At 47.4% G+C, this 23,088-nt stretch overlaps 1 protein-coding gene across 1 annotated transcript; it reads right to left on the bottom strand.

Moving 5' to 3' along the window:
- Nucleotides 1-1,063: 1,063 nt before the first annotated feature.
- si:dkey-119m7.4 (solute carrier family 22 member 6-A) lies at nt 1,064-22,135 on the bottom strand. Its single transcript, XM_014205005.3, has 10 exons — nt 21,303-22,135; nt 7,805-7,908; nt 7,136-7,290; nt 6,797-6,965; nt 6,260-6,383; nt 5,856-5,959; nt 4,838-5,049; nt 2,800-2,908; nt 2,022-2,234; nt 1,064-1,479 (listed from the first exon to the last, which is right to left on the bottom strand). Exons 1-10 carry the CDS (start codon nt 21,708-21,710, stop codon nt 1,401-1,403), a joined length of 1,677 nt encoding a protein of 558 aa, XP_014060480.1. The 5' UTR covers nt 21,711-22,135; the 3' UTR covers nt 1,064-1,400.
- Between the last annotated feature and the right edge of the window lie 953 nt (nt 22,136-23,088).

The following is a 23,088-nucleotide window of genomic DNA, read 5'->3' as shown; positions in this document are numbered from 1 at the left end:
AAAGAGGAGTGGGACAAAATCCCTCCTGAGATGTGTGCAAACCTGGTGGCCAACTACAACAAACGTCTGACCTCTGTGATTGCCAACAAGGGTTTTGCCACCAAGTACTAAGTCATGTTTTGCAGAGGGGTCAAATACTTATTTCCCTCATTAAAATGCAAATCATTTTATAACATTTTTGACATGCATTTTTCTGGATTTTTTTGTTGTTATTTTGTCTCTCACTGTTCAAATAAACCTACCATTAAAATTATAGACTGATCATTTCTTTGTCAGTGGGCAAACGTACAAAATCAGCAGGGGATCAAATACTTTTTTCCCTCACTGTAACTAATATGATGAAGGTATGACGTGCACTATAACTGCCAGATCTTTTTTGTCGTTCTTTTATTTTACTTTATTTGTACCTTCTTTGTGTTCCTACAATAAAAAAAGACAGGCACTCGGGAAGACCTACTAGATAACAGACAGGGACGGGACGGAGTGAGTTCGGTTCAGGAAGAGGGATGCACCAGCAAAAATATTTTGATAAAAAGAGCACAAGGCTATTCGAACCACACAAAGGTGTGTCCATGACAGTATACACTGAGTGTACAAAACATTATAGTATCCTAATCCTAATATTGACTTGCTCCCCCTTTTGTCCTAAGAACATTCTTAATTCGTCAGGGCCTGTGCTCTCCAAGGTGTCAAAAGCATTCCACAGAAATGCTGGCCCATGTTGAGTCCAATGCTTCCCAGTTGTGTCAAATTGGCTGGATGGCACCTACTACCATATTCTGTTCAAAGGCACTGAAATATTTTGTCTTGCCTATTCTCCTCTGAATGGCACACATACACAATCCATGTCTTAATTGTCTCCAAGCTTCATAATCCTTCTTTTACCTGTCTCCTCCACTTAATCTACACCAATTGAAGTGGTTTTAAGAGGTGATATCAATAACGGATCATAGCTTTCACCTGGATTCACCTGGTCAGTCTGTCATGGAAAGAGCAGGTGTTCCTAATGTTTTATACACTCATTGTATACAGAAGCTAAGAAATTATATTTGGTGCATAAATGAACTGTTACTATTGTACTTCATTATCAACCAATATATGACCTGATAGTCACCATAAAAATCTATATACTGTACATCTTTTCACAACAAAATAACATTTTTGAAATATAAAGCCAAACTGTATAAACATGTCAGTTAAGTGACATCATTGTCTTACGTACGAAATGGGAAATAGCTTTACAAGCTACAACTATGTTCAAGCGTTCTTAGCAGATAGCTTACAATGCACAGTTGAGTTCCTTGGGCTAATGGTCTTTCCGTGTAGAAGTCATCCAGAAGACAGTACCACAGGTCTCAAAGTATCAGTGCGGACTGGTGGCTTGTCCCACTCCAAGTTCTTCAGTTTATGATGTCTGGGTTCCTTGTTGGACATTCCTCATAGAGGTCTGGTTTCATGTTCCCTTCCTCTGAGTCCTCACTAGAAGAGACAAGGGGATATCATTGGATTGCTATTAACATTACATGAACATAACACCAGTTCAGCACCGTAATTAAGCAATACGGCACGAGAGGGTGTGGTATATGGCCAATATACCATGGCTAAGGACTGTTCTTAATCACGACACAACCTGTGCCTGGACACAGCCCTTAGCCGTGGTATATTGGCCATATACCACAAACCCTGAGGTGCCTTATTGCTATTATAAACTGGTTACCAACGTAATTAGAGCAGTAAAAAAAAATATTTCTCATACCTGTGCTATACGGTCTGACATACCACAGCTGTCAGCCAATCAGCATTCAGGGCTCGAACCACCCAGTTTATAATAATAGTTATAGTACAATATTAAAGGTTGAAATGGCTACTAACCCAGGCTTAGATGTTCATCCCTGGTTTCAAGGCTGTATCTCCAGAGTATAATATTGACAGATAAATACTAAGGAATTTAAAGTGTTAAATACTATGTAATAGAATATTCCCTCTCTCTTCCCCTTCAGTGGACAAAAGAGGGTAAAGACCTGATGCTGGATCCTTCCACATCCTGGATGTTGTCAGCCAGGGGCTGGTGGACTGTCTCAGGCAGCAGCAGGGTGAGGGCTGCCCCTAGCAGAGTACACAGGCCAAACAGAACCATAGGAGCCTTCTTACTGACACCCCTCAACAGGTAGATGATTGGGGCCAGGACTCCCCCTGCCCGGGCACACATGGAGCCCATACCGATCCCACTCTGCCTGAGGATCACATTGGAGACTTGTTCAGCCAAACTAACGTCACAACGTTATATTTAAGTGCTGTAATAAAGACTGTGGATCAAGATTAGTCTCGCCAACATCCCAAAAACAATTACAGTACTTACTGTGGTTGTTTACGTCAAGGCAAATGTATAACTTTTCATATCGAAAACAGAATACAATGAAAGAGGATTGTTAATACATTCAAAACCCTCTTGAGCAGTTGTTTCAAACCTTATCAGAAGCTTGCGCTGACCCTAACATAAATCTACTGAGCCCAAGTTGGCTATTGCGATGGGGGAAATAAGTTATGTTACACACTGATGCCAGTTATCTTGCTTAAGAAATACCTCAGCCCCCTCTCCACGACAAAAGAAAGGTCACAGAGATATTGACAGAGTAGCAGAGAGGATTATTTAAACAACTCCAAAAATGGTTAGGCTCATTTTGGGACCTCATGATCTACACCTGTTTGACTCTGCTGGAAACACGCCTAGACATCAGCAGTCCATATTAGTCAGCAGAACACTACTTTTGACCAGAGCCCTATTGACCAGACGCTCACCTTATGACAGTAGGGAAAACCTCTGCTGAATAGATGTAGACTATGGTCAGGGAGGCGGTGATCCCAAACTTTCCTACCATGGCCAGGACTGTTCTAATAATGGAGAGATCTGTGTGTGTGAGAGAGAGAGAGAGAGAGAGAGAGAGAGAGAGAGCGAGAGAGAGCGAGAGAGAGAGAGAAGTGATGGGGTTAGACGTTAAAGGGGTGAAGAGCTGGGCTGTGTATATGTATAGCACCTGCAACTCAAGTCTACATCCCTGTGGATCAATCTACCGCATTCCAACTGGTGACCGTAAACATCTAAGGTAGTGGCCTCGAGTGTGAGACTGACATGACTTCCCTGAGGGCCGCGGTGGGAGTTCTGAACAACTCTTACTCTACATCCAGGAGGTTACGTCGGCAACAAACTCTGGTTATTACAAAAGGACCTTGGTATATACAAATAAATATTGTGGCTTGAATACCTTTTTCAGTTTCAACCAAAAGCCAAGTTCCAAGCCACAAAGACTTTCCATTTGACACTAGCTAAACCCTAATAAACAGGGCTATAAAACAACACAACTGTGGCATCATTCAATGTCAATACAGTGAGGGAAAAAAGTATTTGATTCCCTGCTGATTTTGTACGTTTGCCCACTGACAAAGAAATGATCAGTCTATAATTTTAATGGTAGGTTTATTTGAACAGTGAGAGACAGAATAACAACAAAAAAATCCAGAAAAACACATTGTAAACCTACACAAGGCTGGAATGGGCTACAAGACCATCGCCAAGCAGCTTGGTGAGAAGGTGACAACAGTTGGTGCGATTATTCGCAAATGGAAGAAACACAAAAGAACTGTCAATATCCCTCGGCCTGGGGCTCCATGCAAGATCTCACCTCGTGGAGTTGCAATGATCATGAGAACGGTGAGGAATCAGCCCAGAACTACACGGGAGGATCTTGTCAATGATCTCAAGGCAGCTGGGACCATAGTCACCAAGAAAACAATTGGTAACACACTACGTCGTGAAGGACTGAAATCCTGCTCCGCCCGCAAGGTCCCCCTGCTCAAGAAAGCACATATACATGCCCGTCTGAAGTTTGCCAATGAACATCTGAATGATTCAGAGGACAACTGGGTGAAAGTGTTGTGGTCAGATGAGACCAAAATGGAGCTCTTTGGCATCAACTCAACTCGCCGTGTTTGGAGGAGGAGGAATGCTGCCTATGACCCCAAGAATACCATCCCCACCGTCAAACATGGAGGTGGAAACATTATGCTTTGGGGGTGTTTTTCTGCTAAGGGGACAGGACAACTTCACCGCATCAAAGGGACGATGGACGGGGCCATGTACCGTCAAATCTTGGGTGAGAACCTTCTTCCCTCAGCCAGGGCATTGAAAATGGGTCGTGGATGGGTATTCCAGCATGACAATGACCCAAAACACACGGCCAAGGCAACAAAGGAGTGGCTCAAGAAGAAGCACATTAAGGTCCCGGAGTGGCGTAGCCTGTCTCCAGTCCTTAATCCCATAGAAAATCTGTGGAGGGAGCTGAAGGTTCGAGTTGCCAAACGTCAGCCTCGAAACCTTAATGACTTGGAGAAGATCTGCAAAGAGGAGTGGGACAAAATCCCTCCTGAGATGTGTGCAAACCTGGTGGCCAACTACAAGAAACGTCTGACCTCTGTGATTGCCAACAAGGGTTTTGCCACCAAGTACTAAGTCATGTTTTGCAGAGGGGTCAAATACTTATTTCCCTCATTAAAATGCAAATCATTTTATAACATTTTTGACATGCATTTTTCTGGATTTTTGTTGTTGTTATTTTGTCTCTCACTGTTCAAATAAACTTACCATTAAAATTATAGACTGATCATTTCTTTGTCAGTGGGCAAACGTACAAAATCAGCATGGGATCAAATACTTTTTTCCCTCACTGTAACTTCAGTGCCAGGGGGATACTATAAGTGATCAAGTACCTCAGGATGTTTATAAACAATACTTTAAAAGGCACATTAAAGGCAGCAGAGTTTTGTCTGGAAAGCTCCGTACCATCGGGAATGAAGACAGTGAGCAGGCAGGCTAGGCCTCCCACAACGAGGAAGGCTATCTGGGATATCCTCCTGGAGCGGTTGAGGGTGAAGAGAGTGATGGTGCGAGCAGGAATCTCCACCAGGCCAAAGATCAGCTGGGTCAGGTAGATGCTCATCCCAAAGTCAGAGATGTTTAGGGACAGGCCGTAGTAGACCAGCACGTTGACAAACCTGGACAGGCAGAGATGGAATGGTAGGGGAAACACTGATGAGGCAAAGAAGGGGTTAATAACATTCTACTGTCACAGCAGTGAAACAAGGACTTCCTTCTTCCTCTGGTTTGCCACAAGTCTACCATGCAGAATAGAGATCTACAGTACACAGGGTGAGAGTTGAGAGGTTAATGTTGCAATGAATAGGAAATTAGAAGAAAGTGTCGAGGAAGCAACAATGTCTCTCTAGCCACAGACAGGGTAATATAACCCTGGCATAATCAAGGTACTTTTCTACCAGAGTAAAATTACAAAGAAGGCCTCATCTAACTTGGACTGGATAGGGAATACAATAGAACATTTCACAATAGTGAAAAAGTTACGTCTATTGGCAATTTTTTTCTCATTTCTCATGGCCTGGTAAGCTATGTAAAGTATTCACATTCGAATACTAATCCTCCAGTGTTACCTCAGTGAGTGACATACTGCAATTTGAATGGCTTACACAACAAGCACAGTGACTTAAGGATTAAGGAGGCCTTGAGAAGCTTGGTCAGTGAATAATTCTGCAAATGCCATTGGCATACCACATCAAGTGATCAACCCACAATAAAAAGACTAGATGAAGATTAGTGTGTTCGACTGATGCGTGAGTGAAACAGTTGATGATGTGATAAATGCTTGTTTGCCCCCAAGAGGCATGTGTCCTGACAAAGATCTACTGTATGTCTATTTCTCCCTCAATGACAGATTGTATTTGAGGCTTAATCGCTGCCAACTTCACAAGCAATTAGTGAACCCTGAAATGAATGGCAGGACACTCACCACAGGTAAAACATGATCAATGAGCTCCTCCTCATTTTTGGAGTTCGGACCAGGTCAATGACTGTGTGTTTTGTCCTCTCTATCTTCACCATGTCTTTGTACCCCTGGAAAATAACTGGCAGATTAGCCATGAGCATTTCACAGTGATGGTTATAAGTAAAGGAATGAGCTCATCAAAGCGATAAGCACACCAATGCAATTTATATAATGTTCATGCCACTGCATGCCTTACAGTATCGGGACAACATGCAAAGCAATTTAACATGCTCAGGCTTTAGCGCTATTGCTCTCAACATTGCTTGTATATTGAAGTGTTGTTTTGCAAGTGCTTTTATCAAGGCTGTTGGAATCTCTCTCTATAGCAATTAGCCTGTCGACAAAACAACATAACCAACAAACCACACCTGACATATCTCTATGTCCTCCCGCAGGGGTTTGCCGTTCATCAGAGCTGCTTTCCTGACGAGATCCATGGCCTCCTCGTACCTCTGGTTGGCCATCAGCCACCGAGCTGACTTTGGTAGGACCCTAAGAAGGTAGAGGAGAGGTGTTCAATTGAGCCACACACATAATCAACTACATATGACAACGGGCATTAGTTTGACCCCATGGGAACAAGAGATAAACATGAAGTTACATTTAGCCATGAGGTAGGAAGTAGGCCAATACTTGTCCTACAATATCAGAGAAAATATGCACACAATCTTGCAATTTAGATATACTTAGATATTCCCAAATGGCATGTAATGACCCATCTGGCTTGGATTATTGAAGACAAAAGGGTTCCTCTTCATTCTCTTGAAATTCTCCTTTAGTGGGTTGGCGTGCTAGCCTGGAATCCAAACTGAATGATCCTTTCATTTTACTGAAGATAATGAAAGTGAGTGATATTCAGTTTGTAGTCCAGGCTATAGGCATACTGAAGCTGGCCAGTGACTCACCAAATGTAGAAGATGAAGAGGAAGCCTGGTGCTGAGATGGCCAGCTGGAGCTTACGCCAGTCTCGGATGAGGTAGGCCAGGCCTGCCAGGATGATGTAGCCAAACCCAAAGAAGTAGTCGGTGATGATCCCAGCTAGCATGCGGTGCTTTGATCCTGTCCACTCTGTGCCTTTGGGCCACAAACAAATCAGTATAGAGAGTAGAAAACCAGCACCTTATCATCTTCATTTTGCTAAGATCACAAGTCAATAACTTTATGAATATTTAATGTATGTATGTATGTGTGTGTATGAGAGAGAGAGAGAGAGAGAGGAGAGAGAGTGAGAGAGAGAGACTGACCCAAAACAAATGCGTTCATGATGACAGCAGAAATAGTGGTTCCAACAACAAAGCGCAAAAAAACATACACGTAGAAATTTGGGGCGAAGGCAGCTCCGACCCCACAAGTTGACTGGATAGTCAAACCAACCAGGATTATGTTCCTGCGTCCATACCTGAAACAAGAAAGAGGGAGATTATACCTTTTTAAATGACTAGAAACTGTTTCACCTGAGGTGTCCTCACTCACGGCACTGTACGAGTGTGTTGAGAATGAATTGGACTGATAGGGAGTGGGAAATGTGCTGCAGATTAGATGCACTCTTTAATATCCCGTGTTAAAATGCTTCAAATGCTTTTGACTTGGCTGGCCTACAAGAGCTCTGAATAAGACTGCTACTACTGAAAATAGTCTGTGCAGACATTTCTCTGTGTACTTTCTATAAATAATCCGAGTTACACAAAGAAAATGTGCCAGCAAATGTAAATATCAATACAAGCTGCAAAGTGTTCATTGAGCTCAATTTTTGTTTTACTTCACCTAAAGTGGGACTGAGTTTGTGTGAGTTTTGTTTAGCATGACCCTGCATTAAGTTTGTGACCTACCTAGAATGCATGTCTCATAGATCATCAGGCTAAATGAGATTAAAAAAACACATGGTGGAAAATGCACAGTTGTTTTATACTTACTTATCAGCTAAGAAACCAAACAGCACAGCGCCAACCACTAGACCAAACATGTAGATTGAGGAACCAACATTGTTTAGATTTGCGTGGTCACACACCAGATCCCACTGTCAAGGACAGAGGGTTCAAATTAGTTGAAAAGCTACGTCATATTGGCAAGCACCAATTGCACAGCCCTGTAACTGTATTTTGACTGTGGTGTCCAAATATTTTGCCCATGAGCTATAGAAGCCTATGAGCACATGCTTCTCAACAGATTCCATCTAAGTGTCCGTCATGGCTCTCACATCAATTATAACAGATGAGTCGTTACATGTAATTTCAGCATGCCATGACACGCACCATCTCAGATTGTTCTGAAATCGTGTCTGTATTTACAAATCGATAAGATTAGCGTTCCTGCAACATTATTTAGTTGAAAATCAAATAAAAGGGTCAAAAGCCACCGACGCACCCACCACCAATCTCACCCCTACAACCAGTATACAGTATCAGTTCTCTATGTCTGACAAGTAGTATGGAGCTGCGGCTTGGAGTATTGCTTCTTCATCCAAAGTAATATATTCCCTGTGAATCTGATATTTTCCCCCCCTTGTTCAGAGAAGTTAGCCATTGAAGTCACTAGTTTGCATTTCTTTACCATAAATGTGTGTGAAAGTACAAGGTTTAGCCCATTAGATGCCACTGTTTCTGCTACTGCCACACCGTTTATTAACTTGCTGGTCTCTTTTTTGTGTTTATTAAATGGATCACAACCTTTTCTTTGCAAACCAATAGTCAAGACAGTCCTTCATGAAAGCCATTCAGTTTCACCTTCTCATAACAACCCTTATGCTTCAAACCAACTCTCCTTGAATTGTCCAACAAATAGCAGGCCTCTGAGGCAGCTATCACTATGATACAGTTCTCACATGATTATTTCCTGCATGGCCAAAACTTTGATGGAGAAATGGCCTAGTGACTCAAATGTGGTGACAACCTGAATAAAATAATACAATTATAAGCCATTGCATTGCAGTCCTATGTTTTTCAATAAAATAATTGTATCTATATCTACACTACCGTTCAAAAGTTTGGGGTCACCTTGGGTTTGAAAGAAAAGCACATTTTTTGTCCTTTAAAATAACATCAAATTGATCAGAAATACAGTGTAGACATTGTAAATGTTGCAAATGACTATTGTAGCTGGAAACTGATGATTTTTCATGGAATATCTACATAGGCGTACAGAGGCCCTGTAATGTCGTGTGTGTAGGTGGCATGGAAGTCAGGTGCAGGAAAATCGAACTTGGTATAAATGGAGTAGTTTAATAGTCTTTAACAAAACTCCAAAACCAAAGTACATAATACATAAAAGTGGGTACAAGAACCCGTCGCGCACCAATACATAATAAACGAGCATACAAAACAAACAATCTCTGACAAGGACATGAGGGGAAACAGAAGGTTAAATACACAACATGTAATGAATGGGATTGGAACCAGATGTGTAGGAAGACAAGACAAAACCAATGGAAAATGAAAAATGGATCAATGATGGCTAGAAGACCGGTGACGTCGATCGCCGAGCACCGCCCGAACAAGGAGAGGCATCGACTTCGGAAGAAGTCGTGACAGTATTCCCCCCCTGACGCGCGGCTCCAGCTGCGCGTCGACACCGGCCTCGGGGACAACCCGGAGGACGAGGCGCAGGGCGATCCGGATGGAGACGGTGGAACTCTCACAGCAGGGAAGGATCTAACACGTCCTCCACTGGAACCCAGCATCTCTCCTCCGGACCGTAACCCTCCCAGTCCACGAGGTACTGAAGGCCCCTCGCCCGACGTCTCAAATCCAGGATGGATCGAACAGAGTACGCCGGGGCCCCCTCGATGTCCAGAGGGGGCGGAGGAACCTCCCGCACCTCAGCTTCCTGGAGCCGGCCAGCCACCACCGGCCTGAGGAGAGACACATGTAACGAGGGGTTAATGCGGTAATCGGGGGGAAGCTGTAACCTATAACATACCTTGTTCACTCTCCTCAGGACTTTAAACGGCCCCACAAACCGCGGACCCAGCTTCCGGCAGGGCTGGCGGAGGGGCAGGATTCGGGTCGAGAGCCAGACCCTGTCCCCTGGTGTGAACACCGGGGCCTCACTGCGGTGACGGTCTGCGCCAAATTTCTGGCGCAGTACGGCGCGCTGAAGGTGGACGTGGGCGGCGTACCATGTTTCCTCCGCGCGCCGGAACCAGTCGTCCACCGCAGGAGCCTCAGTCTGACTCTGATGCCAAGGAGCCAGAACCGGCTGATACCCCAATACACACTGAAAGGGAGAAAGGTTAGTGGAGGAGTGGCGGAGCGAGTTCTGGGACATCTCTGCCCAGGGCAAGAATGCCGCCCACTCCCCCGGCCGGTCCTGGCAATAAGACCTCAGAAACCTACCCACATCGTGGTTAACTCTCTCCACCTGCCCTATACTCTCGGGGTGAAAACCTGAGGTAAGGCTGACCGAGACCCCCAGACATTCCATGAACGCCTTCCAGACCCTTGACGTGAACTGGGGACCCCGATCAACCCCGATATATCCTCAGGCACCCCGTAGTGCCGGAAGACGTGTGTAAACAGGGCCTCCGCAGTTTGTAGGGCCGTAGGGAGACCGGGCAAAGGGAGGAGACGACAGGACTTAGAAAAATGATCCACAACGACCAGGATCGTGGTGTTACCCTGTGAAGGTGGAAGATCGGTTAGGAAATCCACCGACACGTGCGACCACGGCCGTTGTGGAACGGGTAAGGGTTGTAACTTACCTCTGGGCAGGTGTCTAGGAGCCTTGCACTGCGCGCACACCGAGCAGGAGGAAACATAAACCCTCATGTCCTTAGCTAAAGTGGGCCACCATTACTTCCCACTAAGACAGCGCACCGTTGACCGATCCCAGGATGACCAGAGGAGGGTGACGTGTGGGCCCAATAGATCAGCCTGTCGCGGACAGCAGATGGAACGTACTGACGCCCGCTCAATGTCCGCGTCCAGCTCCCACACTACCGGCGCCACCAAAGAAGAGGCGGGGAGGATGGGAGTGGGATCCATGGGCCGCTCCTCTGTGTCATACAGCCGGGACAGTGCGTCTGCCTTAACATTCTGGGAGCCTGGTCTGTAAGAGAGGGTAAACAGAAAACGGGTGAAAAACATGGCCCACCTTGCCTGGCGAGGATTCAGTCTCCTTGCCGCCCGGATGTACTCCAGATTGCAGTGGTCAGTCCAGATGAGAAAGGGGTGTTTAGCCCCCTCAAGCCAATGTCTCCACGCCTTCAAGGCTTTGACGACAGCCAACAGCTCCCGGTCCCCCACATCATAGTTTCGCTCCGCCGGGCTGAGCTTCTTAGAGAAGAAGGCAGAGGGGCGGAGCTTCGGTGGCGTACCTGAGCGCTGAGAGAGAGCACAGCTCCTATCCCAGCCTCGGACGTGTCCACCTCCACTATGAATGCCAAAGAGGGATCCGGATGAGCCAACACAGGAGCCGAGGCAAACAGAGCACTCAGGTGCCTAAAAGCCCTGTCTGCCTCAGCTGACCACTGCAAGCACACCGGGCCCCCCTTTAGCAGTGAGGTAATGGGGGCAGCTACCTGACCAAAACACCGGACAAACCTCCGGTAGTAGTTGGCAAACCCTAAGAATCGCTGCACCTCCTTCACCGTGGTGGGAGTCGGTCAATTACGCACGGCTGCAATGCGGTCACTCTCCATCTCCACCCCTGACGTGGAAATGCGATACCCTAGGAAGGAGACGGACTGTTGGAAGAACAGACATTTCTCAGCCTTGACGTACAGGTCATGCTCCAACAGGCGACCAAGCACTCTGCGCACCAGGGACACATGCTGGGCGCGTGTAGCGGAGTATATCAGAATATCATCGATATACACCACTACACCCTGCCTGTGCAGGTCCCTGAAAATCTCATCTACAAAGGATTGGAAGACTGATGGAGCATTCATCAACCCGTACGGTATGACGAGGTACTCATAATGAGGTGGTACTAAATGCTGTCTTCCACTCGTCTCCCTCCCGGATACGCACCAGGTTGTACGCACTCCTGAGATCCAATTAAGTGAAGAAGCGCGCCCCGTGCATTGACTCAATCGCCGTGGCGATAAGCGGTAGCGGGTAACTGTACCTCACCGTGATTTGATTGAGACCTCGATAATCAATGCACGGGCACAGACCTCCATCCTTCTTCTTCACAAAAAAATAAAGTTGAGGAGACGGGTGAAGTGGAGGACCGAATGTACCCCTGATGCAGGGATTCGGAGACATTTGTCTCCGCTTGCGACAGAGGATACATGTGACTCCTGGGAAGTGCAGCGTCTACCAGGAGATTTATCGCACAATCCCCCCATCGATGGGGTGGTAATTGAGTCGCCTTCTTTTTACAGAAGGCGAGAGCCAAATCGGCATATTCTGGGGGAATGCGCACAGTGGAGACTTGGTCTGGACTCTCCACCGTAGTAGCACCAACGGAAACCCCTAAACACCTACCTGAGCACTCTCGCGACCACCCCGTGAGAGCCCTCTGTGGCCAAGAAACAGTGGGATTATGACAAGCTAACCAGGGTAGGCCCAGCACCACGGGAAACGCAGGAGAGTCAATAAGGAAAATAAAAAAAAATCCCGTGTGACCCCCTGCGTCACCATGCCCAAAGGAGCGGTGGTCTCCCTGATTAACCCTGACCCTAATGGTCGACTATCTAAGGCGTGAACGGGGAAGGGCACATTCACGGGAACAATGGGAGTCCCTAAACTATGAGCTAACGCTCTATCAATGAAATTCCCACCCGCGCCTGAATCTACGAGCGCCTTATGCTGGGAATGCGGGGAAAATTCAGGAAAAGTGACAGACACAAACATATGTGCAACAGAGGGCTCTGGGTGAGAATGGTGCCGGCTCACCTGGGGTGACGCCAGAGCACCCTGCCTGCTGCCTCGATTCCCAGAGGAACCAACCCGGCACCGACCAGCAGTGTGACCTCTGCGGCCACAGATGGTGCACGAGCGGGATCCCCCTCCGGTCTCCCTGCGCACCGCCCCTCCTAGCTCCATGGGTATCGGAGAGGGGGTGCGGGAGGATGGAACCACCAGACCCCGATCTGGATGTCCGCGAGTAGCCAGCAGGTTGTCCAGCCGAATGGACAGGTCCACCAGCTGGTCGAAAGTGAGGGTGGTGTCTCTGCAGGCCAGCTTCCGATGGACGTCCTCGCGCAGACTGCAGTGGAAATGGTCGATCAGGGCCCTGTTGTTCCATCCCGCGCCGGCAGCCAGGGTCCTAATCTCCAGGGCAAACTAGTGGGCACTCCTCGTCTCCTGCCTCAGATGGTAGAGGCGCTCACCTGTCGCTCTGCCCTTGGGTGGGTGGTCGAAGACTGCCCGGAAACAGCGGGTGAACTCCTCAAAATGGTCCAATGCCGCATCTCCCTCTCTCCACACGGCGTTGGCCCACTCCAGGGCTTTCCCGGTGAGGCACGAGATGAGGGTGGACACCTCACGGTCCGATGGAGCTGGGTGGACCGTGGCCAGATAGAGGTTTAGTTGGAGGAGGAAACCCTGGCAGTTGGCAGCACTCCCGTCGTACTCCTGTGGCATGGAGAGACGGATCCCACTGGGTTCAGGCGGGAAAGGGGCGCTCAGGATAGACCCCGGTTGTGCTGGTGGAGGCGCTGGAAGAACTCCCTGTCTCTCCCAGCGGTCCATTGTCTGGACAACGCGATCCATGGCAGGGTACCTTATCCTGCTGACTGGTGTTTTGCGGGTACTAGTTAATGAAGCTGCCATTTGAGGACTTGTGAGGCGAACCCACAAATGCTGATGCTCCAGATACTCAACTAGTCTAAAGAAGTCCAGTTTCATTGCTTCTTTAATCAGTACAACAGTGTTCAGCTGTGCTAACATAACTACAAAAGGGTTTTCTAATGTTCAATTAGCCTTTTAAAATGATAAACTTGGATTAGCTAACACAACGTGCCATTGGAACACAGGAGTGATGGTTGCGGATAATGGGCCTCTGTAAGCCTATGTAGGTATTCCATAAAAAATCTGCCGTTTCCAGCTACAATAGTCATTTACAACATTAACAATGTCTAGGACCATGCCTCAGGACTACCAGGCCTGATGACTCCTTGCTGTCCCCAGTCCACCTGGCTGTGCTGCTGCTCCAGTTTCAACTGTTCTGCCTGCGGCTATGGAACGCGAAGCGAGGCGGCCATCTTTGTCGGTGCCGGAAGTAGAAGTGGAACCCTGACCTGTTCACCAGACGTGCCACCAGTCTCAGACCTGCTGTTTTCAACTCTCTAGAGACAGCAGGAGCGGTAGAGATACTCTGAATGATCGGCTATGAAAAGCCAACTTCTGAGGTGCTAACCTGTTGCACCCTCAACAACCACTGTGATTATTATTATTTGACCCTGCTGGTCATCTATGAACATTTGAACATCTTGGCCACGTTGTGTTATAATCTCCACCCGGCACAGCCAGAAGAGGACTGGCCACCCCTCATAGCCTGGTTTCTCTCTAGGTTTCTTCCTAGGTTCTGGCCTTTCTAGGGAGTTTTTCCTAGCCACCGTGCTTCTACACTTGCATTGCTTGCTGTTTGGGGTTTTAGGCTGGGTTTCTGTACAGCACTTTGTGACATCAGCTGATGTAAGAAGGGCTTTATAAATACATTTGATTGATTGATTGGTCTACACTGTATTTCTGATCAATTTGATATTATTTTAATGGACAAAAAAGGTGCTTTTCTTTCAAAAACAAGGACATTTCTAAGTGACCCCAAACTTTGAACGGTAGTGTATATGTAATGTGATTGGTGACATTTACCATTAAAGCCAACCCTTGGAAGTTGTGGGAACATAGGTTTTTGGTTTACCATTGGTTCTGGGAACGAAGCCAAGTTCCCTGACCGGTACAACTGAACATTTTTTAAACGTTCTGAGAACGGAAGAGAATATTTTGCCTCTTCTGGGAAGGTACATTTTTAGTTGCAGGGAGGTTCTGAGAATGTTTTACTATGGTTCCTTAAAAGTTTTCCTGTGAGGATTTCTTTTAAAAATAAAACATTTAGCCTTTTTCTCCCCAATTTCGTGATTACGATCTTGTCTCATCGCTGCAACTCCCCAACGGGCTCGGAAGCCAGCCGCACCAATGTGTCGGAGGAAACACTGTTAGACTGACGACCGAAGTCAGCCTGCAGGGGAACGAAGTCAGTCTGCATGCTTCCTTGTCTCATCGCTTCAACTCCCCAACAGGCTCGGCAGAGGCAAAGGTCGAGTCATGCGTCCTCCGAAACATGACCCGCCAAACCACGCTTCTTAACACCCGCTCACTTAACCCGGAAGCCAGCTGCACCAATGTGTCGGAGGAAACACCATTCAACTGACGACCGAATTCAGCCTGCAGGCTTCCTGGGAGGTTTTATTAACATTCTGAGAACAGAAATGATAGGTTATTTTTAAGGTTCCTTAAAACTTTCACTGAATGTCTCAATAAGACTTTTAATAAAACTAATAGCTTAGGTTGTCACGATTGTCGTATGAAGGAGCGGATCAAAGCGCAGCATGTGTATCGTTCCACATCTTTATTTAACTGTGAAACTATGCAAGACATACAATAAACTAATAAACAAAAACAACAAACCTTGATGAAGAGGTGCAACATAAACTAACTCAAAATATAATCTCCCACAAACCCAGGTGGGAAAAACAACTACTTAAATATGATCCCCAATTAGAGACAACGATGACCAGCTGCCTCTAATTGGAGATCATCCCCCCCAAAAAACAACATAGAAAAACAGAAACTAGAACCACACAACATAGAACATTTAAACTAGACAAAACCCCCTGTCACGCCCTGACTTACTCTACCATAGAAAATAAAAGCTTTCTATGGTCAGGACGTGACAGTATCCCCCCCCCCCCCCCAAATGTGCGGACTCCGATCGCAAAACCTGAAACAACAAAAAAACAGGGAGGGTTAGGGTGGGTGTCTAATGTCGGTGGCGGCTCTGGTGCAGGACGAATAACCTTCTCATCCCGCGGATCCTCCTGCATCGGAGGCGGTTCTGGTGCGGGACGAAGAACCCTCTCATCCTGCTTATCCGCCAGCATAGGAGGCGGCTCCGGTTTGGGGCGTAGCCCCCGCTCCGCCCGCTAATCCCTCCGCTTTTGTGTCACCGGACCGTGGATCGTCGCCGAAGGACCCGGACCGTGGATCATCGCCGGAGGCTCTGAACTGAGAACCCCCGCTGGAGGTTCTGGACTGCAGACCGTCGCTGGAGGCTCCGGACTGCGGACCGTCGCTGGAGGCTCCGGACTAGGGGACGTCATTGGAGGCTTCGTGCCATGGATCATCACGTCGCTGGAGGCTCCAGACTTGGGACCCTCACTGCAGACTCAGTGCCATGGATCATCGCTACAGGTTCCGCGCCATGGATCATCACTGGAGGCTTCTTGCCATGGATCATCACTGGAGGCTCCGGGCCATGGATCATCACTGGAGGCTTCGTGCCATGGATCATCACTGGAGGCTCCGGGCCATGGATTATCACTGGAGGCTTCGTGCCATGGATCATCACTGGAGGCTTCGTACGTGGAGCCGGAACAGGTCTCACCAGACTGGGAAGACGCACTGGAGACCGGGTGTGCGGAGCTGGCACAGGATATACTGGGCCGTGGACGCGCACTGGAGGTCTGGAGCATAGGGCTGGCACAACCCATCCTGGCTGGATGCTTACTTTAGCCCGGCAAGTGCGGGGCGCTGGCACAGGACGAACTGGTCTGTGAAGGCGTACTGGCGACACAGTGCGTAGAGCTGGCGCAGGATATCCTGGACTGAGGAGGCGTACTGGAGACCAGGAGCACTGAGCCGGCACAATCCGTCCTGGCTGAATGCCCACTCTAGCACGGCAAATACGGGGCGCAGGCACAGAGCGCATCGGGCTATGAATGCACACTGGAGATATAGTGCGCATCACAGCATAACACGTTGCCCGACTGGTCACATGCTCCCCACGGTAAGCACGGGGAGTTGGCTCAGGTCTGAACCCTGACTCTGCCAATCTCCCCGTGGGGCTGCCTCTCGTGTTTGCCTTGATGGTATAACACCTCGTAACGTCGCCGTTCTGCTCTCGCTGCTTCAATCTCCTCCTTCGGACGACGATACTCCCCGGCCTGCCTCCAGGGTCGTTTCCCGTCCCGGATTCCTTCCATGTCCATTGTTCCTGACCACGCTGCTTGGTCCTTTTGTGGTGGGACATTCTGTCACGTTCGTTGTACGAAGGAGCGGACCAAAGCGCAGCGTGTGTATCGTTCCACATTTTTATTTAACTGTGAAACGGCAAGACATACAATAAACTAATAAACAAAAACAACATAGAAAAACAGAAACTAGAACCACACAACATAGAAAATTTAAACTAGACAAAACCCCTTGTCACGCCCTGACCTACTCTACCATAGAAAATAAAAGCTTTCTATGGTCAGGACGTGACCTAGGTTAACTGCTATGAACTCCAAGCACAGTTAGGACACATATAAATTAATTTGCTTAGGCATTAATCATGCAAACACATTTAATTTTTATTGTGGCACGGCATCAGTGAAATTTGAACCTACGATCTTATGTTCTCTACCCATGGAATTAGTTCACTGCTCCACCAGTATGGCGCTAACTTGTCATGTCTTTTTTTTATTCATACAAAGCTGTTCATTTTAGTCAACTCAAACAGACCCCATTTCAAAGGAAACTAGCACTCTTTAAGATCAGGTGTGGCCAATTAGTGGCCAACACACATGACAAGATAGAGGATACTTCCTCAATATGTGCTGAGAATGTTCCAAAGCCAAGAAACTATGCTGCAACATTCCCAGAATGTTGTGGGAAGGTTATATGCAAAATAACCATAGGACAACCACACTCTCACCAAGCTCTAAGAAACATATGGTTCTCAGAACGTTATGTGCTAGCTGGGTGTGTGTCTGGGACTATATCCAGACCATTAAAACCATTAGAACTGCTGTAGTATAATGGTTTGCTTGTTCACCAAGAATGGTCTAACTAATCCAGAACTTTTGTGAAGGGAATAAACCACACACAGAGCAGCCATTTCCTGGACACAGATTAAGCCTAAGAGAAGGACAAACTGAATTGCTTTCATGGAGAACTGGCTTGAATTGTGAGGATGACCACACATTTTATTTTCATCATGAGCAAAAGCTATTGGTTTTCTACCCAAAGTTCCAAAGAAAATGTTGTAATCCATTTAAACACAAGACCAGCTGGATAAAATTGTGTGGCAGCAGCAGGGACAGTGGCATCTCCAATGGCATTGAGGAGTACACCACATCTGTCATTGGCTTCATCAATAAGTGCATCGATGACGTCGTCCCCACAGTGACCGTACGTACATACCCCAACTGGAAACCATGGATTACAGGCAGCATCCGCACCGAGCTAAAGGCTAGAGCTGCCGTTTTCAAAGAGAGGGACTCCCGCTATACCTTCCGACGAACCATCAAACAGGCAAAGCGTCAATACAGGACTAAGATCGAGTCGTACTACACCGGCTCTGACGCTCGTCGGATGTGGCAGGGCCTGCAAACCATTACAGACTACAAAGGGAAGCACAGCCGAGATCTGCCCAGTGACACGAGCCTATTGGACGAGCTAAACTACTTCTATGCTCGCTTCGCGGCAAATAACACTGAAACATGCATGAGAGCACCAGCTGTACCGGAAGACTGTGTAATCACGCCCTCCGCAGCCGATGTGAGTAAGACCTTTAAACAGGCAACATTCACAAGGCCGCAGGGCCAGAGGGATTACCAGGATGTGTACTGCGAGCATGCGCCCACCAACTAGCAAGTGTCTTCACTGACATTTTCAACCTCTCCCTGTCCGAGTCTGTAATACCAACATGTTTTAAGCAGACCACCATAGTGCCTGTGCCCAAGAAAACTAAGGTAACCGTCCTAAATGACTACCAACCCGTAGCACTCACGTCTGTAGCTACGAAGTGCTTTGAAAGGCTGGTCATGGCTCACATCAACACCATCATCCCAGAAACCCTAGACCCACTCCAATTTGTATACCTCCCCAACAGATCCACAGATGATGCAGTATCTATTGCACTCCACACTGCCCTTTCTCACCTGGACAGAAGGAACACCTATGTGAGAATGCTATTCATTGACTACAGCTCAGCGTTCAACACCATAGTGCCCTCAAAGCTCATCAATAAGCTAAGGACCCTGGGACTAAACACCTCCCTCTGCAACTGGATCCTGGACTTCCTGATGGGCCCCCCCCAGGTGTTAAGGGTAGGTAACACCACATCCACCAAGCTGATCCTCAACACATGGGCCCTCAGCTGTGCGTGCTCAGCCCCCTCCTCTACTCCCTGTTCACTCATAACTGCACGGCCAGGCACGACTCCAACACCATCATTAAATTTGTCAATGACACAACAGTGGTAGGCCTGATCACCTGTAGGGAGGAGGTCAGAGACCTGGCCGTGTGGTGCCAGGACAACAACCTCTCCCTCAACGTGATCAAGACAAAGGAGATGATTGTGGACTACAGGAAAAATAGGACCAAGCACGCCCCCATTCTCATCAACGGGGCTGCAGTGGAACAGGTTGAGAGCTTCAAGTTCCTTGGTGTCCACATCACCAACAAACTAACATGGTCCAAGCACACCATGACAGTCGTGAAGCGGGCACAACAAAACCTATTCCCCCTCAGGAGACTGAAAAGATTTGTCATGGGTCCTCAGATCCTCAAAAGGTTCTACAGCTGCACCATCGAGAGCATCCTGACTGGTTGCATCACTGCCTGGTATGGCAACTGCTCGGCCTCCGACCGCAAGGCACTACAGAGGGTAGTGCGAACGGCCCAGTACATCACTGGGGCCAAGCTTCCTGCCATCCAGGGCCTCTATACCAGGCGGTGTCAGAGGAAGGCCCTGAAAATTGTCAAAGACTCTAGCCACCCTAGTCATAGACTGTTCTCTCTGCTACCACACGGCAAGTGGTACCCGAGCGCCAAGTCTAGGTCCAAGAGGCTTCTAAACAGCTTCTACCCCTAAGCCATAAGACTCCTGAACATCTAGTCAAATGGCTACACAGACTATTCACATTGCCCCCCCTCCCCTCCCCTCCCCACACCACTACCACTCTCTGTTGTCATCTATGCATAGTCACTTTAATTAACTCTACCTAAATGTACATACTACCTCAACTAACCGGTGCCCCCGCACATTGACTCTGTACCTGCACCCCCTGTAAATATTGTTGTTTTTTACTGCTTCTCTCTAATTACTTGTTACTCTTATCTCTTATTCTTATCCATATTTTTTTTTAAACTGCACTGTCGGTTAGGGGCTCGTAAGTAAGCATTTTCCTGTAAGGTCTACACCTGTGTTATTCGGCGCATGTGACTAATAACATTTGATTTGATATAGTGGGCAAAACCTGGTACTTTCACAATCATTTATCATAAATAATGTAAGTGACTTCAATTGGTAGTTTCTCTGAACAGGTGAACGAAACATCACAAGATACACAGGGATGCAATAATCCAAGAATCTCAGAGAATCTCGAATCTTAATTCTATACTACAATCTGAGAAGAATTTGAGAAGGTGGGTGTCAATCTTTTTGAGGTGGAACCACACCCCATGGAATGTAAACGAACGGGTCATGAGTTGTCATACAGCCTACTGTATAGACAGCCTTTAACAGTCGGCCTCCCAGTGGAGGTCTGATCAAATCAAAGTTCATTGGTTGCGTACACAGTTCTGCAGACGTTGTCGCAGGTGCAGTGAAATGCGCATGTTTCTCACCCCAACAATGCAGCAATATCTAGCAATACAATAACAATAAACACATAACCCCCCCAAAAATAAATAAAATAAAGTACAATAAACGAAGACATTAAGAACGGGCAATCCTAGGTCAGTGTTTGTAAATCAAAAACCTTCAACATGTTCTGCGGGCTGGGACCATTCCATTATGGTTAGTGTTGCTGTGTGAAGGTCCCTCAAGAAGCACTAGACCCAAACAGTTCATTCAAGTATCCCCCCACCCAACCCTGATCCACATACTGTTTACTAGTGGATCATGGGGAAAATGAACTTCACTGGCCAGGCTTTAGAGAGAGAGAGAGAAAAGGAGAGAGAGAGAGAGAGAGAGAGCGAGAGAGGATGCCTGCACCACAGGAGTCCATCTCACAACCCTCCACTCTCCCCCCAGCCCAGCCTAGATCAGGTTCAGATATCACCACCACTACACAGTTACATAGCTGTAAAAATGCTTCCAGGGAAAAATGAGTTCCACATAACCAACTGCAGAATGGCTTCAATTCATATGAGAATGTGGGACCAGAAGGTGTTCATCACATTTGAACCCCCCCAGACAGACAGAGAGAGAGCCTGCCCTGCCTGCCACGTCCATTTTCCTGGCGTGTCTCTTACTCACCTCGGTTGCCACGGTGCTGTGGAAGGTCTCCTTGCTGAATTCCCATCCCCCTTGGCAACCCTCAGTGGCGTGGCTGTCACTAAGGGCCAGGGCGGTGCTGTGATTCAGCTGGGCCAGCGGGGTGCCAGGGATCCCCCCAGGGGCAGAGCAGGACCGGCCAGGGTCACCGTCTGGGCCGGTCACCAGGCTGAAGTTGAAATTGGGAGGGTCTGAGCTGGCGGTCAAGGGCCAGGTGGTGTTGGTGGAACGACAGAGATGAGGGGGGACGGCCCCTGTGAATACGGATATCAGCATGTGGAACGCCAGCAGGATCTGGGGGAGGCAAATCCACACATACAGGCTCTTCTGGAACTTGCCAAAGCCCCCAATATGAGAAAGAATCTCGTCAAAATTCATGCTTCTTTCCATGGCTGCTATTCCAATGCAGACCTTACCCTAACATATCACCACAGATTCAAGAAGTCCAACACAGCAGTGCACTCTCAAGTTGCCACTAAAGATCTGAGGGTGGAACAGAAAGCTGAAGGCTGAGAGGCAGCTGGCACAGAGCTCAGGATCATCTATGAAGGCTGGTTTAATAATGAGTTGTGTCAGTCTTCTCATTCAGATGCAATCACACCTGTCTGTAGCGTAGTGAACCCTGAGTGCAGGCAGGCTGTTGATGTCGTCTGCGGTGTTGTGAACCCGCAGCACTCCCCTAGCAGGGTAATATAACTGTCATCTGCAGGGAGGGAGGGAACTAGATCATGGGGTGGAGTCCTAGCTCAGAAGGAGGAGTTGCTCTTTGTGATAGCTGAGTGACTGCATTCACTCGCGCTCCCTCTCGCTCTGTTTATTTGCATGGTGAGAGTCTTACATTTTGGAAACCGTGGTAATAAGTCATATAGAAGCCCATAACACAACATACAGACATAAACATACAGACATATGTCCCGTGTGGCTCAGTTGGTAGAGCATGGTGTTTACAGGGTTGTGGGTTCAATTCCCACGGGGGACCAGTACGGGAAAAAAATGTATGAAATGTAAGCATTCACTACTGTAAATTGCTCTGGATTAGAGCGTCTGCTAAATGACTAAAATGTAAAAAAAATAAAGTGAAGGCTAATTGTCAAATGTGTCAGAGGGACTCAAATTTCAAGAGGGATGTACAATAAAAGTCAACCTAAGCCCAAAGTTATCATGCAGATAACTCCTTAGAAAGTGTGTACATGTATTTTTGCTTTACATTACATTTTCAACAATCAGATTCCCAACAATGACGTGGGAATATTGCTAAGCTGTAAATCCACTTGCCTGCCCCCTGAGACACTACAGTTGCAAAACACCACCAAATGCCCCCAGTTTAAAGAAATGCATATTCTCTCTGGCACCCAATCATTCATCTGGCATGGGGATGCCAACAGGGGAGAGCTGGCTGAGGCTAAGCTGGCCAGACAAAAGCAGCAGATAAATACCATGGCAGGGGACTTGTACATGACACAAATGAAAGGCATGTACTCTGGCAACTCCAAAACTACCCATTTTCCCTGGCTCTTATCATTTCATCTTTTCCCCTGTTGTGGTGTCACATGTTTGAACATGCTGAGTGCTCTTTTCTCTCAATGAGCCACAGCCCATCACTCTCAACTAGGGAGTAACTCAATAATGTCTGGATGTTGAAATGACTGCCACTGACTATCATGATCATATTCCTCAGACTCACATGTGAAACTAGCATATGAAGATTTCCTGTGTTTCTGGAGTGACATGAAGACAGCGTCTATGCAATAGATCCTGTGAATGGCAG

This window comes from Salmo salar, chromosome 06, assembly GCF_965601325.2.
Source record: "Salmo salar chromosome 06, fSalSal1, whole genome shotgun sequence".
Taxonomy (NCBI): Eukaryota; Metazoa; Chordata; class Actinopteri; order Salmoniformes; family Salmonidae; genus Salmo; species Salmo salar.
The sequence above is the reverse complement of the archived record's forward strand: the minus strand, read 5'-3'. Positions and strand labels throughout refer to the sequence as shown.

Coding starts and splice junctions, on each gene's coding strand:
- si:dkey-119m7.4 (XM_014205005.3), bottom strand. CDS start 21,710: ATGGAAAGAAGCATGAATTTTGACGAGATTCTTTCTCATATTGGGGGC. Junction 7,909..21,302: donor ACAGCACCGTGGCAACCGAG/GTGAGTAAGAGA, acceptor TGTCCTTGACAG/TGGGATCTGGTGTGTGACCA. Junction 1,480..2,021: donor GTGGAAGGATCCAGCATCAG/GTCTTTACCCTC, acceptor TGTCTCTTCTAG/TGAGGACTCAGAGGAAGGGA.